Genomic DNA, 16,720 nt, shown 5'->3' with positions numbered 1-16,720 from the left:
TTGAAATAATAAAAGTCTCTTACCTGTTTGACCTGATACAGTAACACATTAAGAACATGAAACACTTGAAACGTATTGTTAAAGATGGGGTGCCATGATATTTTTCAACCCTAAAACCTGATCATAAGGTATTATTATTATGTAAGGATTTTTTTCAACAACAAAAAAGTGTACAGAAATTGTTAAAATTATGTTTTTATGTGGACACGCCTCCAGTTCATTAAGTATACCTGGTTCTCACCTTAGCACCTCCTCCACCACCTTAGCACCACCCACCTGTCCTTGTCCCTCCTTCTCCTCATGCCCACACCTGTTGTGTTATGATAATGAGGGGGAGGGTATGGCTTTGTGATGTCACTAAAGCGCTGTTTCTCTATTGGCACGTTTGACCCTCAAGGTTTCAGCCTCCAGGAAGAAACTCCAAATAGTCAGAGAAGACATAAAACACCATAAAAACACCACCGGGGGGCTTTATGAAGTTCTATCAACCTCATAGACACATGAAAAACTGAAAAAGTGCAAAACCATGGCACCACCTCTTTCAGTTCTTATACAGTAGTTACAATATTAAGTACTTTAAAACTAAGATAATAGGTTCTTGTCCAATGATTGAGACGCCAGTGAAAACACATTTTGACTTTATGAATCGAAAAATGCATTATTTCCCAGCATAAAAGAGTAAAATTATATTTTGTTTGCTCAACAGTGGGGAATATTGACTGTCTAGTATTCTGTTGTAATTACTAGTTTCCAATGATGACGCTGGTTAGCAGTGGCATGAAAAAAATAAATGCACAAGTTATCTGGCATTCACACCATTCAACATCAAAAAGGATCTTGACATTTGCTGGTACGTTTTTAAGCTTTCCAAACTGCTAGAGTGCTGGCAATGAGTGATTACCTAATGTTAGTGAGTGCCAGTGTTTTTTCTGTTCAATTTGCAAACTTGTAAATCAATGCACAGCATGTTGCTTGTAGACAAAAGGATGTTGATTCACACATCATTATTAGGTCCATGTTGGTATTGTGTGTGTTTAGACCAGAGCATACGAGCAGAGCAGGAGCGGTGCGGTGCTGGATTAACCCTTTTAACACATTGGGTGCCAGTATTTTATAATAACAGATTACGTTCGGTGCCGAAATCTCACCGTTGAGCTGCGCAGCGCTGTTTAAACTGTAGACTCCACGACGTGCATTCCATGAGAAAAAAGCATGCCTCCATTTTGCCCGATGGTACTGGCTAACGCCTGGAACGATAACATTGCTCACGCGAGTAACAATGGCGGAGCGATCGTGCATACAAAACGAGTCGTTTTCCCCAGCGTAAAAAGTTTCGGAGTTATAGGGGTTTTAGAGAAGGATATAGAACGGAAGCGGATGGGCGCCATGTTTTTTGACACGATGATCCATATGGCCTATCCTTCTCAGAATCACCAAGGGTGATCCCAAAGCGGCTCCAGCCCCTCCCGTATGGAAAAAAACAAAAAAAACAAAAAGACACCAAACAAGGTTCAGACCGTGTTCGGCACCAAAGCGCTACTCTGTGAAAACACGGTTCAGACCGTGTTCGGCACCCGATGTGTTAAGGTAGCGGGGAATGGGTTTATGAAAAGGTAGGAGCGACCTCGGAGCGAGGACCGCCCGCCGCTCCAAGCCACTCCGGTCAGGGAGACCGGACCATGACATGGACCACATGTTTTGAACATGCCCGGCCGGTCGTATATAAATATATCACCAGCCAATCAAAGGATAATACGATTTGAACGCAGGTGACGGGTTTTGGCTGAACCACACTTGCTATTCGAGTTCCTTTGCTTGTTTCTTTCCAGAACCTGGCAACTCGTGTTGCCAGGTTCTGGAAACAAGCAACCAGTGTTAACTCGTTTGCCATTAACGGTGGCCTCGCAGGAAATTTCAACGCATGTTTGACTATCATGAGACTCCACAATGACTAGCAGTAGAGAGAAAAACAACTTTGCCTCGGTTATAATAGACGAATCTCCCTAACCCACGCGCTCCCATTCTGACAACGGAGGGGGTTTAAAAAATGACGACACGGGAATCTATGGAAAAAAAGAACGCCACTTTTCACGTCGGTCGGTGAGTAACGAGACATCAAAGACAACACTTAATTTGTCCGGTATTCTCCTTTAAAGGTGTCTCAAAGAGCCATGAAATATTTGAAGAACTTTGACACAACTTTGGTTCTGTAGAAACATGTGAGGAACACAGAGAACCATACAGTAAATAAAATCGTTCTTTAGGTGATGGCGGATGTGGCATATCCACCCAGAAAAACCCTCTACCCATTTACAAACATTCTGAATTGGTCTATATGGGCTGTGGACATTTCCCAAACTCAAACCCTCAAGACTCCTGAGACCAAGTCAAAACCGCATGGCTGTGAATGTACTTACTCCATGTCATTGTTATGGACGCTGATGACACCTGTCACGTAGTACCTCGCTGCAGGGAGCTCCCAGTAGAAATGTTCATCCCAGTTGTTGACATAGTCTGTTTCCATGCAATCAGACAGGGTCAGGTCAGACGACCGACAGCAGTAGTACTTCCAACTGAAATTATAGGGGAAATGTCATCAAACACAGGCACGCTGTTTGTATTATTATAGTACTTGTGAGGACATCAGAAAAAGATGGCACTTTTAAACCTCCCCTAATGCTGTGTTCACACTGGCAGATGCAAAAGATACAAGGCTACACTGAATATGGGTGGCTTTGTATCTTTACCATTAAAATGAAATGGTAGCCTGTATCTTTGTAGCTGCCAGTTGTGAACGCAGCTACAAGTCACATATCCTGACCCACAAGCACAGATGTATACAACAAAGCAATGGCAGAGTTTTGGACGGAGGAGAAAGAAGACCTGCTAATCAACCTTTTTTGTTTATATAAAGGGCTACTCCACCAAAGTCTCTCTCTCTCACACACGACAATTGCACATACAAAAACAAGTCTGTATTTTCATTTGTTTACCATGGTTTACACACCTGAGAGAGAAAAAAAAGTAAGAGTGAATGGGAGAAAATTGTTACATCATGTGTGCAGGTACATAAGAGTAAAACTTATTTTGGTTTGGCTTCCTTCAGACAATGCAGCAGCATAGGTAGGCCTAATTACAGAATAATGATAGAAATCTTAAAATTATTTAAAGAAAAGACACACACACACACAAGACAGATTGACAGATTGTATTTAATAAAAGGAGGATTAATGAAGGATTAATGCACACAGGTGCTTTGATGTTGGTTGGGGTAATTAATGACTATAGAAACATGTCATCCCGACCTTACGGTCGTTACGCCGTTTCTGATCATGTGACCTCCCGGCAAGGTTATTATAGTTAACGAAAACGAACGAAATAACGAAAACTAAAGGTGAAAAAACATTTCAGTTAACTAAACTAAATAAAAACTAAAAGAAAAAAGAAAAAAGATAACTAACTGAAACTGCATTGTGTGTTTACAAAACTAACTAAAACTAACTGAAATTATAGTCAAAATGCCCTTCGTTTATATATTCAACTATGAGTACTTTTACCTTTGTTTGTAATTTTGATACCAATACTTTTGTGCCTTTTAATCAAGTACATTTTGAATTCTGGACTTTTACTTGTAACAGAGTATTTCTACATTGCAGTATTGATACTTTTACTTAAGTAACAAATGTGAGTACTTTTTCCACCACTGATTGCGAGTACCTTGACAAGGCAGCCTCTCTGAGCACCCAGAAACCTGAGACTCCTGGACCCTGTGTGTCTCATTAAAGGGTTTATGTTCATATCTTGTATGGCTATTTTGATTTGTACCTGGCACAGTACATTTTGCACTTAAGGCTGCTATCTTGTGGACTGTTATAGTTGTGTGGATGGTTGATTGTCCAACAGTAACTGAATAATATATATTTTTAAATGGTATCTTTTGTTTTAGTTTTTATCACACAATACTTATTTTGACATTTTGAATCCTGCACCTGACAAAAAAAGTATGAAAAAAAACTGAAACTAACACTAAAACGAATTAAAACTAAACTAAAACTAAGCGTTGTCACAAAAATAGAAACTAAATAAAAACTAGCAAACCCGCTCTGAAAACAAACTAAAACTAACTGAATTAGATTTTTTTTCGGTGAAAACTAACTAAAACTAAGTGAATTAGAAAAAAAAAAATCAAAACTAACTAAAACTAAACTATAATGAAAAATCCAAAACTATTATAACCTTGCCTCCCGGGACGCTGTTTCTGGGCGGAGTCTCGCCAAATTAGTCCCCCCCCGATGGACCCTATAGAGGCTTGGCGAGCCTCAATCAATCAATCAATCAATCAATCAAAGCCAACTATTAGAAATGTGCTCTGTGTACACCGTGTACACCTCCCACACTATGCTATGGGAAACAACGTTTCCGATCATGTGACCTCCTGGGACGTTGTTCCTGGGCGGGGTCTCGCCAAATTCGTGCCAAGCCCCCCCCCCCCCCCCCCCCCCCGATGGACCCTCTCGAGGATAGACTAGCCTCAATCAATCAATCAATCAATCAATCAATCAATCAATCAATCAATCAAAGCCAACTATTAGAAATGTGCTCTGTGTACACCTCCCACACTATCCTATGGGAAACGACGTTCCAGATAATGTGACCTCCCGGGATGCTGTTTCTGGGCGGAGTCTCACCAAATTCGTGCCAAGCCCCCCCCCCCCGATGGACCCTCTCGAGGATAGACTAGCCTCAATCAATCAATCAATCAATCAATCAATCAATCAATCACTCAATCAATCAATCAAGGCCAACAATTAGTAACGTGCTCTGTATACACGGCGTGTACACCTCCCACACTATGATATAGGCGAGCCTCATTCAATCAATCAATCAATCAATCAATCAAAGCCAACTATTAGAAATGTGCTCTGTGTACACGTGTACACCTCCCACACTATCCTATGGGAAACGGCGTTTAAGATAATGTGACCTCCCGGGACGCTGTTTCTGGGTGGAGGCTCGCCAAATGTGTGCGTCTTGGCGAGCTGTACGACATATCTCAATATTGGAACCAAATCTTTTATCGTTTTGGAGATATAGAGCAAAATAGGGTAACCCTAACCCTAGCCAATTAAGAAAACTGTAAGGCAGCGTGTGAGGAGCTGATCAAGAATCCATTGTCCGATTTTGTCAGCGTCCTCTAGGGGCGAAGATATTCAAGAAACCCTGTAACCCTAATTTTCAGAACCGTATGTCCGTGTGTGAGGAAAGTTATATGGGCGCGTCCGGGGTGAAGAGTTGATCGATATTCCGTTGTCCGATTGTTTCGGCGCCCCCTAGGGGCCGAGATAATAGTGTTTTTTTTTTAAAGGATTAAGAACAAAATTGGACACTAGATTCTGGGTCAACGCGTCGCCCCGAACAAGCCCATATAACTCCCCTCACACACGGCCTTACCGTTCTCCTTAATTGGCTAGAGTCAAATATGAAGTTATTACTCGCAATAAAGCAATATATCTCAATAACAATACGTATTTAGAATCCGCCTTTCAGATATGTTGTACAGCTTGCCAAGAAGCACGCGTGAATGTCTTGTTTGTCCCGGTACGACTCTCCTAAGTTGACCTCTTACACTTTCGGAAGGCACATAGAGTCTTAAACCTTAAGACCATAGCAAAGGACAAAGTCAGAAAAAAAAGTGTCGTACCGGGACAAACAAGACATCCACGCGTGCGTCTCAGCCAGCTCTACAAAATATCCAAAAAGTGGACCCTAAGTCCTTATCGTATTTGAGATATTGAGCGAGATAGCGAAGCCGTAACCATAGCCAATTAAGGGATAATTAAATCATGATTTGATATCAGGGTTCGATGATGTCGAGTTTTGAGGCACTTCCTGTTGTTCGAGAAAAATAAAACTTACATATTTGGAATCAGCGTCATGACATTAATCTATAACCAGAAATCAACGTCTAATATTTTTGGTGAACTTTTGTATTTCCCAAGGTCCTAGAAAATCGAGACCTAGCCCATTCGATTCAGCGTCCTTTTCTGAGTCTGAAAATGTGTTTTTATTTTAAAAAATATATATCTTTATAAAATGTGAGAAAAGCAAAACTTTGAACTATTTAAAAAATGTATAACTTCTTATTGAAAAGTTGTAGACTATTGATGTAACCCACCATTGGACTCAGCGTCATCCAATTAGTGGGGGGAGGGTGTTATAATATTTATAAATATAGATATTTTAAGTCGCTAGCTCAGTGAATGTTAGGGACCCAAACATTCATTCAACAAACATCTTGGGTGGTAAATTTTGGCCTCAACACTTGCACACTTGAGTTGAAAAACACAATCAAGCCCCCTTTGATGTCTATGTGTCACATGTGAACTTGCCTGCAACAGATCAAAGGGTGGCAATATTAATACACAGCTGCGTTTAAATGATGCAATCATGGCTTTGACCAGCAGTGCAGACAGAGCTGTTGAAGGGTGTATAACTTGAACATCAATAATAATCGTGTGCTGTGCACACTACTATAATGGATCCGGCTGGAATAGGCTAGACTGGGGTGTACTAGGCTCTTGTCAGCCCTGTGGCTCCTCACACTTGAGACTAACCACTGTGTACACGGGCAATAGTTTGTACTTAAGAGTTTGTGTGCACGATCAATAGTTTTACGTGAACATTTCTAGGCTATAGTACAGTACTGTCTCCTGCGGCCTATTAAAGCCTAGTCCAGCCTAGTCCAGCCTATTACAGCCTAGTTCACCCAAGTCTAGCCTAGTCCAGCCTAGAATAGATCTCATTCTAACAACGGACAAGGACAAAATCCTCAATAGTGGTGTTTCTACCTGTGGCATATCTGATCATAACATGATCTTCTGCACCAGAAAGAAACGTAAACCTAAGACCGGTTACCACAAATCAGTCACGATCAGAGACCTCAAAAACTATAAGAGTGAGGACTTAGATCACAGGCTAGAGCAGGGCTACTCAACTTAAGATGGCTCAGGGGCCACTCAGCAAAATACCAAAAGTCCAAGGGGCCGCCATAAAAATGACGGTCCTATTTTGGATTTTTCGATTTTGTAAAATGTACATTTTGACATCATATTCTTTTCACTGTACCAGTTTATTTTGTGTTGTGTGTATGTCCAGTGGCAGACACCTGTCCTGGGCGCGCGGCGAAGCCGCGCGGCCGGAAAAAATTGGGGGTCAAACCCCCCCAAAAACCCGAAATGCATAGAAAACTATGCATTATACCTATAACAATTGACGCACCTGTATGTATGTCTGTCTGTTTGTTTTTGAAAAATGTTTTAGCAACCCATATATTTGAACGGAAATGTATATTTTTATCCTGTGCTTTAAAAAAAAAAAAAAAAAAAAAAAAGTTTTTTTTTGACCATGAGGGGGCCGCCAAGAAGCTGCGATCGGGCCGCATGCGGCCCGCGGGCCGCGGGTTGAGTAGCGCTGGGCTAGAGGAACAGGACTGGTCCGACGTACTAAACAGCACACAGGTAGACGAATCTTGGCTTGGTTTCAAAACCAAATTCATTCAAAATTTGGACAGTGTGGCTCCCATGAAAACCATCAGGGTCAAAACCCGCTCGGTACCATGGATGAATTCGGACATCCTTACTGCCATGAAAGTCAGAAACAAAAAGTGTTCTGAGTTTCATAAAGGTAGGATCAAACTCGCCAAATGTTTTAACAAAGTCTCGAATCCCACATAGCTAAACTTGAAAAAGAAAAAAACAAGCTAAGAAACAAGGTTAATGGCATGCTCCTGTTAGCAGAAAAAAGCTTCCTCGATGACAAAATTGAGGAAAATCAAAGCAAACCACAAGAGCTTTGGAAGCTATTCAACAACCTACTAGGCTGCAGCAAGAAATTGAAAACCAGGTTTACAAACATAAGCCTCAAGGTGAATGACACTCTCACTACATCCAAACATGAAGTGAGTAAAATCCTCAACATATTCTTCACGACCATAGCCTCAGATTTGGTTGAAAAACTACCCCCTCACTCTGGGTGCTATGGTGAAGAGTATGTTGACTCATTTTACGAAAAACAGGGTGTACGCAAAGATGATTTTAAACTCTCCCCTGTGAAAACATAAGAGGTGTTTAAAAAAATTAGTGCTCTTCATCAACACAGAGCCACAGGCCTCGACAATATCCCCCCCAAATTTCTAAAAGACTCAGCCGCCTCCATTGCTCCAATCATTACCCACATAATAAACCTCTCCATCATACAGGGACGGGTCCCTAACGATTTAAAAAAAGCAAGGGTGACCCAGGTCGATAAGTATCTTGCCGAGAAAAATCTAATCTACAAATTCCAATCTGGTTTCAGAACAAACCACTCCACTGACACATGCCTTCTCTATTTGAACGACTCTATCAAACAAGATGTCGACAAGGGCAAATATTGCGGCATGGTCATGCTGGACCTCCAGAAGGCCTTTGACACCGTTAATCACCCAATTATGATCAATAAGCTCAAAGCAATAGGTTTTGATGATACGTCAGTAAACTGGATGAGATCCTACCTGGAAGGGAGGGAGCAAGTGGTGGAAGTAAACGGCACCCATCCCCCCCCCTCCCAGTGACTTGTGGTGTTCCTCAAGGAAGTATACTAGGACCTTTACTGTTCCTGATATATGTGAATGATATGTCTTCAGCCTGCGACTGCAAACTGTTCCTGTTCGCAGATGACTCGGCCCTGCTAGTCTCGGACAGGGACAGGCTGCAGGTTGAGAAAACTCTCAGCTCTGAACTCAACAAGATCTGCATCTGGCTCTCCGACAACAAACTTTCATTACACCTGGGTAAAACTGAATCCATCCTCTTTGAGTCCAGTCCTAACCTTAGCAAGGCAGAGAGTTTCACGATCAAAGTGGGTGATGATGTCATCAAAAGAAAGGATGAAATTACCTACCTGGCCTCCATCTTGGAGGCAAACCTCTCTGGTAACAAAAACGCCGAAAGAGTGATCAAAAAGGTCAACCAAACAACACGCTATTTGTGGAGGATTGATCGTCTAGTCAGTAAGAATACTCTGAAGATTCTTGCAGGGAACCTCATTCAAGGTCATTATGATTATGCATGCACTTCATGGTATCACAACACCTCCAAGGCCTTAAAAACTAGGCTCCAAACATCCCAAAACAAACTTGTAAGGCTACTTCTTGGCCTCAATCACAAAACCCATTTAACCCCTGCTCATTTTGCTAGGATTGGATGGCTTAGGGTTGAGGACAGAGTACAGCAACTTGCTATGGGCCTGGTCTTCAAGATACACCACAACATTGGGATCCCCCTGTATTTGTCAAAATACTTCCAAAATGTTAATGAAGTCCATGATCATAACACCAGAGGCAGCTCCACAAATCATGTACAACCCAGATTTGGCTCAACAAAGGGAATGAACTCGTTCTCAAGCTATTCATCAAAAATGTGGAATGCCCTACCAAAAGGAGTAAAGGAGTGTAAAACCCTACTCACTTTCAAAACTGCCCTAAAGATACACCTTCAAGAGGCTGAAATTCGAAAATGGCCCCTGTCTAAGTCTTAACCTACCCCCCCTACCCCCCCCCCCTCTTTCATTTTCTTCTTTTGTATATATTTTTTTCACTCTTCATACCAGTAACCTGTAAGCTGATTGTATGACATTCTGTATAGTAGTGTGTATATCTGTCTGTCTCTTATATGTCATTATGATTTGTGTGCATGGGGTTCTCATCTTAAACAAGCTTAGTGCTTAATGAGTCTTCCAGTTTAGTAGACCTTGTATTGTGAATTTGTACTTCCATGTACTGTTATTCTCATGTCTTACTAAATAAAAGTACATCAATCAATCAGTCTAGCCTAGTCCAGCCTAATGGGGGAACAGACTATTGGGCTTAACCACAGTGTGCACAGGCAATAGTTTTTACATGAGTTTGTGTGCACGACCAATAGTTTGACATGAACGTTTGTAGGATATAGTACAGTACTGTCTCGTACAGCCTATTACAGCCTAGTCCAGCCTAGTCAAGCCTAGTCCAGCCTAGTCCAGGCTAGTCCAGCCTATTATAGCCTAGTTCAGGCTAGGCAAGCCTAGTCCAGCCTAGTCCAGCCTAGTCCAGGCTAGTCCGGCCTATTACAGCCCAGTCCAGCCTAGTCCAGGCTAGTCCAGCCTAGTCCATCTTATTACAGCGTAGTCCAGGCTAGTCCAGCCTAGTCCAACCTAGTCCAGCCTATTACAGCCTAGTTCAACCAAGTCTATCCTAGTCCAGCCTAGTGGGGGAACAGACTATTGGGCTTAACCACTGTGTGCACGGGCAATAGTTTTTACATGAGTTTGTGTGAACGACCAATAGTTTGACATGAACGTTTGTGGGATATAGTACAGTACTGTCTCGTACAGCCTATTACAGCCTAGTCCATCCTAGTCAAGCCTAGTCCAGCCTAGTCCAGGCTAGTCCAGCCTATTATAGCCTAGTCCAGGCTAGGCAAGCCTAGTCCAGCCTAGTCCAGGCTAGTCCAGCCTATTACAGCCCAGTCCAGCCTAGTCCAGCCTAGTCCAGGCTAGTCCAGCCTAGTCCATCTTATTACAGCGTAGTCCAGGCTAGTCCAGCCTAGTCCAACCTAGTCCAGCCTATTACAGCCTAGTTCAACCAAGTCTATCCTAGTCCAGCCTAGTGGGGGAACAGACTATTGGGCTTAACCACTGTGTGCACGGGCAATCATTTTTACATGAGTTTGTGTGCACGACCAATAGTTTGACATGAACGTTTCTAGGCTATAGTACAGTACTGTCTCTTACAGCCTATTACAGCCTAGTCAAGCTTAATCCAGCCTAGTCCAGGCTAGTCCAGCCTATTACAGCCTAGTCCAGGCTAATCCAGCCTAGTCCAGGCTAATCCAGCCTAGTCCAGCCTAGTCCAGCCTAGTCCAGCCTAGTCCATCCTAGTCCATCCTATTACAGCGTAGTCCAGGCTAGTCCAGCCTAGTCCAACCTAGTCCAGCCTATTACAGCCTAGTTCATCCAAGTCTATCCTAGTCCAGCCTAGTGGGGGAACAGACTATTGGGCTTAACCACTGTGTGCACGGGCAATAGTTTTTACATGAGTTTGTGTGAACGACCAATAGTTTAACATGAACGTTTCTAGGCTATAGTACAGTACTGTCTCGTACAGCCTATTACACCCTAGTCCAGCCTAGTCCAGCCTATTACAGCCTAGTTCAACCAAGTCTATCCTAGTCCAGCCTAGTGGGGGAACAGACTATTGGGCTTAACCACTGTGTGCACGGGCAATCATTTTTACATGAGTTTGTGTGCACGACCAATAGTTTGACATGAACGTTTCTAGGCTATAGTACAGTACTGTCTCTTACAGCCTATTACAGCCTAGTCAAGCTTAATCCAGCCTAGTCCAGGCTAGTCCAGCCTATTACAGCCTAGTCCAGGCTAATCCAGCCTAGTCCAGGCTAATCCAGCCTAGGCTATGGTACAGTACTGTATCGTATGGCCTACTAGAGCCTAGGATAGCCTATTAGAGCCCAGTAGAGTCTAGTACAGCCTAGTACATCCAAGTCTAGCCTAGTCCAGCTTAGTGGGGGAATAGACTAGGAGACGGGGGGTAGTTAGATGGCTGTACTAGCCTATACTAGGCTGGACTGGCTGGAATAGGCTAGACTAGGGTGTACTAGGCTGTGCTAGGCTGGACTAGGCTCTATTAGGCTGAACTAGGCTCTTGTCAGCCCTGTAGTTCCTCACACTTGAGATTAACCACTGTGTACACAGGCAATAGTTTTTACATGAGTTTGTGTGCACGTCCAATAGTTTTACATGAAAAATGTTATAGTATAGTACTGTCTCGTGCAGCCTAGTACACCCAAGTCTAGCCTAGTCCTTTCTAATGGGGGAATAGACTAGGAGAGGGGGGGTAGTTAGATGGCTGTTCTAGGCTATACTAGGCTGGATATGGCTGGAATAGGCTTTACTAGACTGTACTAGACTATACTAGGCTTTACTAGACTGTAAAGTTTATTATTTTATTTTATTTTCTGTTTTTATTGTGTGGTGTTGTATCATTGTGATATGGATCTTCCTAGGTCTGAAATAAAGATTGAATTGAAATTGAATTGTACTAGGCTATACTAGAATGTATCAGTGCTATGCTTTTTTAGGCTATACTAGGTTGCACTAGGCTCTATTAGGCTGTACTGGGCTCTGCTAAGCTGCACTAAGCTCTACCAGGCCCTACTAGGCTAATATATAATATAATAATATACTAATAGACTGGATATAGGCTGGACTAGGCTTTAATAGGCGGGACTAGCCTGGACTAGGCTGTTATAGGCTGGACTAGGCTGTAATTGGATGCCCTATAGACCCCGTCAAGAGGGGCAAGCCGCTGCCGCCGAGTGACGTCAGCCTGTTAAGCTCTATTTTAAACCTCAAATACCTCCTGAGCAACTGCCACGATGTCTGCTAATAAAGATCTGAATAGAATTTTGATTGAACAATCTCACCGTCTGTCTTCAAAACGATTGACATGGTAGCTGGACATCCCAGCAATCACATAGTTGGTGTGACAGTTGAAGTTGATTGGCTGGTCGAAATCGTTGACGTAGTCTGTCCAGTAACAATCGCTGGGAATCGCAACTTGACTCTTGCAACGGATGCTCCATCTGCGATCCTCATGTTGGTTGTGGTGGTAGCTTAAATTCAAATCATGGAATGGATGAGCAGATAGTATTAATGATTAAATTAAACAGTATTTATATCATATTATATATGTGTTTGTTTGTGTGTGTGTGTGTGTGTGTGTGTGTGTGTGTGTGTGTGCGTAACAAACGTCACATGGGTGTTTGCAGATACATGTATGTGCAGTACACATATACACGTATATAACACACACACACACACACACACACACACACACACACACACACACACACACACACACACACACACACACACACACACACACACACACACACACACACACACACACAATGTTATATGCCAATGTTTAGTTTATAAACAAGATATTTATTAGCTATCATTTTATTTTGAATACCACATATTTTGCTTTGTGTGTGTTTTCGTTTGATTATGGGAAAGTATAACTTACACAGCAATGATGTTTCTGTAATATACCTTTATTTTATATATATATATATATATATATATATATATATATATATATATATATATGTATGTATGTATGTATGTATGTATGTATATATATATATATATATATATATATATATATATATATATATATATATATATATATATATATATATTATATATATATACATATATATATATATATATACATATTGTGTAGTCTTGCTGCGGGACCGCCTGTAAGCACCGCACCGAGGGGAGACAGTAGGACAGAGGCAAAGTGAAGCCCTTAGGACAGCGCTCCAAGAGCGGTACCTGCCAAACTTCATCTTCAATCAACCGCAACTGAGGGCACCTGCACTGACTGGCTAGATGGGGCGCAGACTTCAAACATTCTCTAACTCAGTCCTCACTGACTCTCCTCAGTGAACGGACGGGTGCTCAGGCGGTAAGCGAGATTTGAATGAAATCCCCATTCAATGTCATTACTGGTGAAACATAATGACTAAAAGACAATTCACTTTATTTATAGGCAACCTTTGGAACATGAAAGAAACATTACAATGAACTGAATGGACTGTTCCCCACACGGGAAAAACCTTTGTTAAAGTTATACTTACCATGTTGATTTTTCTCTGTGCATTTCCCTGAATGAATGCCCATTCATTGTCTCTGCCAGGCCGAAAGGCATGGCGAGAGAGTATGTTTTGCACCCTGTCCGTCCGTCCGTCCGTCCGTCCGTCCGTGTGTCCTCTCCGTGTGTCCTGTCCGTCCGTTAGCAGCTAATCTCCGGCACCGTTGGCCTGGTCGCTGCGAAACTGTGCACACACACTCCCTTGATGCCAGTTCAGAACCTCTGCCCCACATTTTCACATGGGCCTGTTAGAGCGCCACCAGGAGGCCGATTTGTGCAAAACCCATTTTTTTTACATTACTCCTACAGATTTCATCCAAACGTCATGCACATCGGTACATAGTATCTCTGTAGTCATGTGATCAACCCAGAAGTTTGCAGGAGTTTCGTCCGTTTTGAACAAAATGCCTTAAATCATGAACGCAGCTTGCAATTTCCGTAAAAATTCACACCCACATTCCCACTAGGCCGAGGGAGAAATGCCATCCTTTTCACATTGGCCTGTTATAGCGCCACCAGCAGGTCTAATTTAGCAAAACACATTTATGGAACAAAATGTCTCAAATCCTGAATGCAGTGTCCGATTGCTGTGAAAGGCCTAAGAGGAAATGGCACCGTTTTCACTTTGGCCTATTATAGCGCCACCAGGAGGCCACAATAACGTACCTGACCTGGAGGAGACCTGTGCTCCGAGGAGCACTTTTTCTAGTTTGTGTTTGTACCAAACTGCTTTGAGTCTTGGCTCTATATGACTATGACTCTATATATATATATACCACACATGATTTGAGGCATTTGGAAGCCAACCTTAGCCAATGAGGATGGAATATGGAAAATCGGACAGATCCGTAATGATCACATGACTATAGACATACTGTGTACCGATTTGCATGACGTCTGGATAAAATCTGTAGGAGTAAATGGGTTTTGCACAAATCGGCCTCCTGGTGACGCTATGACAGGCCCATGTGAAAAAAATGGGGCAGAGGTTCTGAATTGGCATCCAGGGAGTGTGTGTGCACAGTTTAGGAGCGACCGGGCCAACGGTGCCGGAGATTAGCTGTCCACAGACGGACGGACACACACACGGACGGACAGGGGGTAAAACATACTCTCGCCATGCCTTTCAGCCTGGTGGAGACAATTATTATTTATTAACACAATATTTTTTGTGTTAATAATATTTTTTGTGTTAAAACCAAAAATACATTCTTAAAGGATTTATATATATATATTACATAATATTTATACAATGTTTTGGTCTTGTTTCCTGTTTTTTCTACATCTAAACTTGCACTCTGCCAGAAAACACCATTGTCTAAGACAAGGATTCACAACTTCAAACATTTTTTGTTAAAAGCATTAAAACTAGCCATGTATATTGATAACAAGGTTTAGGAATTTATTATTATTAATTTATCAACTTTTTTCTAAAATGTGTTTCTTTGTAAAAGTTTTTGCCCTTTAAAGTTGTGTCCAAGATTGTTGTCAACTCCGTCAGATTTCATCATTTAATCAGGCATAAACAGGTTTTGGCTATATTCTAAGGTCCCCTGTCTCACCGGGTTTAAAAAAAGGCGGGAAAGCTGTGAAAGCTCTGGAAAGCTTAACATGTCAACTCCAGATGTCAACGTCAGACAAAAAAGTCAAGGTAACTACTTACAGGTGGCCCAAGGGATTACCTTTTAGATATGTTCTTGATAGTATAAAATCAATGCTTCAGCGCAACAAAGCACAACAAAGCTTTCATGGCAATAGCTTTGTTATCCCATGTTTTAACTAGTTTACAACATGTAAGTAACTCCGGTGTTTCTGTACCTTTCAATGGAGGAAACAGCTTTGCCATTCGGACATTGACGTGTCAAAGGCTGGTCCCAGTCGTTCTCCCATTCTGTAAATAAACACACCACAGTGTGAATAAATGTCACACACACACACACGCACACGCACATGCACACACACACACTCACACACACACACACACACACACACACACACACACACACACACACACACACACACACACACACACACACACACACACACACACACACACACACACACACACACACACACACGGCTGGACAGGGACAACGATTCTGCCCTGGCATTTAAAGGACGACTTCAGTCATTTTCAACCTTTCTTCAGATAAAGAGAACTGACCTTGGGTAACTACTGGGACGTAAGTCGGGGCTTGATCAACCCCGGCTGGGTCACCTGGGGGAGGGTTTATGTTGTTGCGAGACCCGAAACACCCGTTGACCCCAAGCTACAACACTGATGATACGTCCCAGGTGCATCCATGTGATGTTTTTCTATTATAGTTATTCTATTTATAGGAATAGACTACGTGACAACCAGGAATAGTTTGGTTTGGTTATCAGCCGGAATGTAGACGGCGTCCGGGAGCAGTATATGTTTTTTTCATAAAGCCTGTATCTCTAAAAGCTTAATAACAAATTAAAATCACACCCAGTGTGAAGTGGGCGGTGTGGTCACAGTGGTCATCACAGTGATGGAAGTTCACTTAACTCTTTCTGTGCCACAGGACGTAAAATACGTCCGTTCTAACAAACGCCCTGAGTGCCCCCGGACGTAAAATACGTCCGGGGAAAAAAAATTAGCTTTTTTTTTTTTTTTTTTTTTCCACTAGATGAAACTCTTCCCCAGCCTGTGACAAAATTTGGGGCTTCTATCATGAAAGAAAACATGAAATCATGCCATCAAAAGTCAGGGTGACCTAGAATCAAAAACATTTTATTTCGAGTTAGAGTGCTTCTGTGTCAGTCATACATAAACATTCTGTGATCGCAGCCGCCGTCGACCACGTGATCAAAACAACTCGTGGGAACACACACACACACACACACACACACACACACACACACACACACACACACACACACACACACACACACACACACAGAGCGTGGGGAAACAAATCATTGGGGCTTCTCTGA

The 16,720-nt window shown here is 42.3% G+C and overlaps 1 protein-coding gene across 1 annotated transcript in view; it reads right to left on the bottom strand.

Annotated features, from left to right (window-relative positions):
* Positions 1-15,645, bottom strand: part of LOC308081307 (cytosolic phospholipase A2 gamma-like) — a 147,220-nt gene extending 131,575 nt beyond the window's left edge. The window contains exons 1-3 of the mRNA XM_080457690.1: positions 15,578-15,645; positions 12,522-12,710; positions 2,418-2,573 (exon numbers count right to left, since the gene is read on the bottom strand). Coding sequence (XP_080313816.1) covers positions 2,418-2,573; positions 12,522-12,559 — 194 coding nt within the window. The 5' untranslated portion in view covers positions 12,560-12,710; positions 15,578-15,645. The remainder of the gene's footprint in view (positions 1-2,417; positions 2,574-12,521; positions 12,711-15,577) is intronic.
* Between the last annotated feature and the right edge of the window lie 1,075 nt (positions 15,646-16,720).

This window comes from Gymnoscopelus braueri (assembly GCF_963280865.1).
Source record: "Gymnoscopelus braueri genome assembly, contig: SCAFFOLD_154, whole genome shotgun sequence".
In the NCBI taxonomy this organism is placed as follows: Eukaryota; Metazoa; Chordata; class Actinopteri; order Myctophiformes; family Myctophidae; genus Gymnoscopelus; species Gymnoscopelus braueri.
This window is presented reverse-complemented; position numbering and strand designations above follow the sequence as displayed.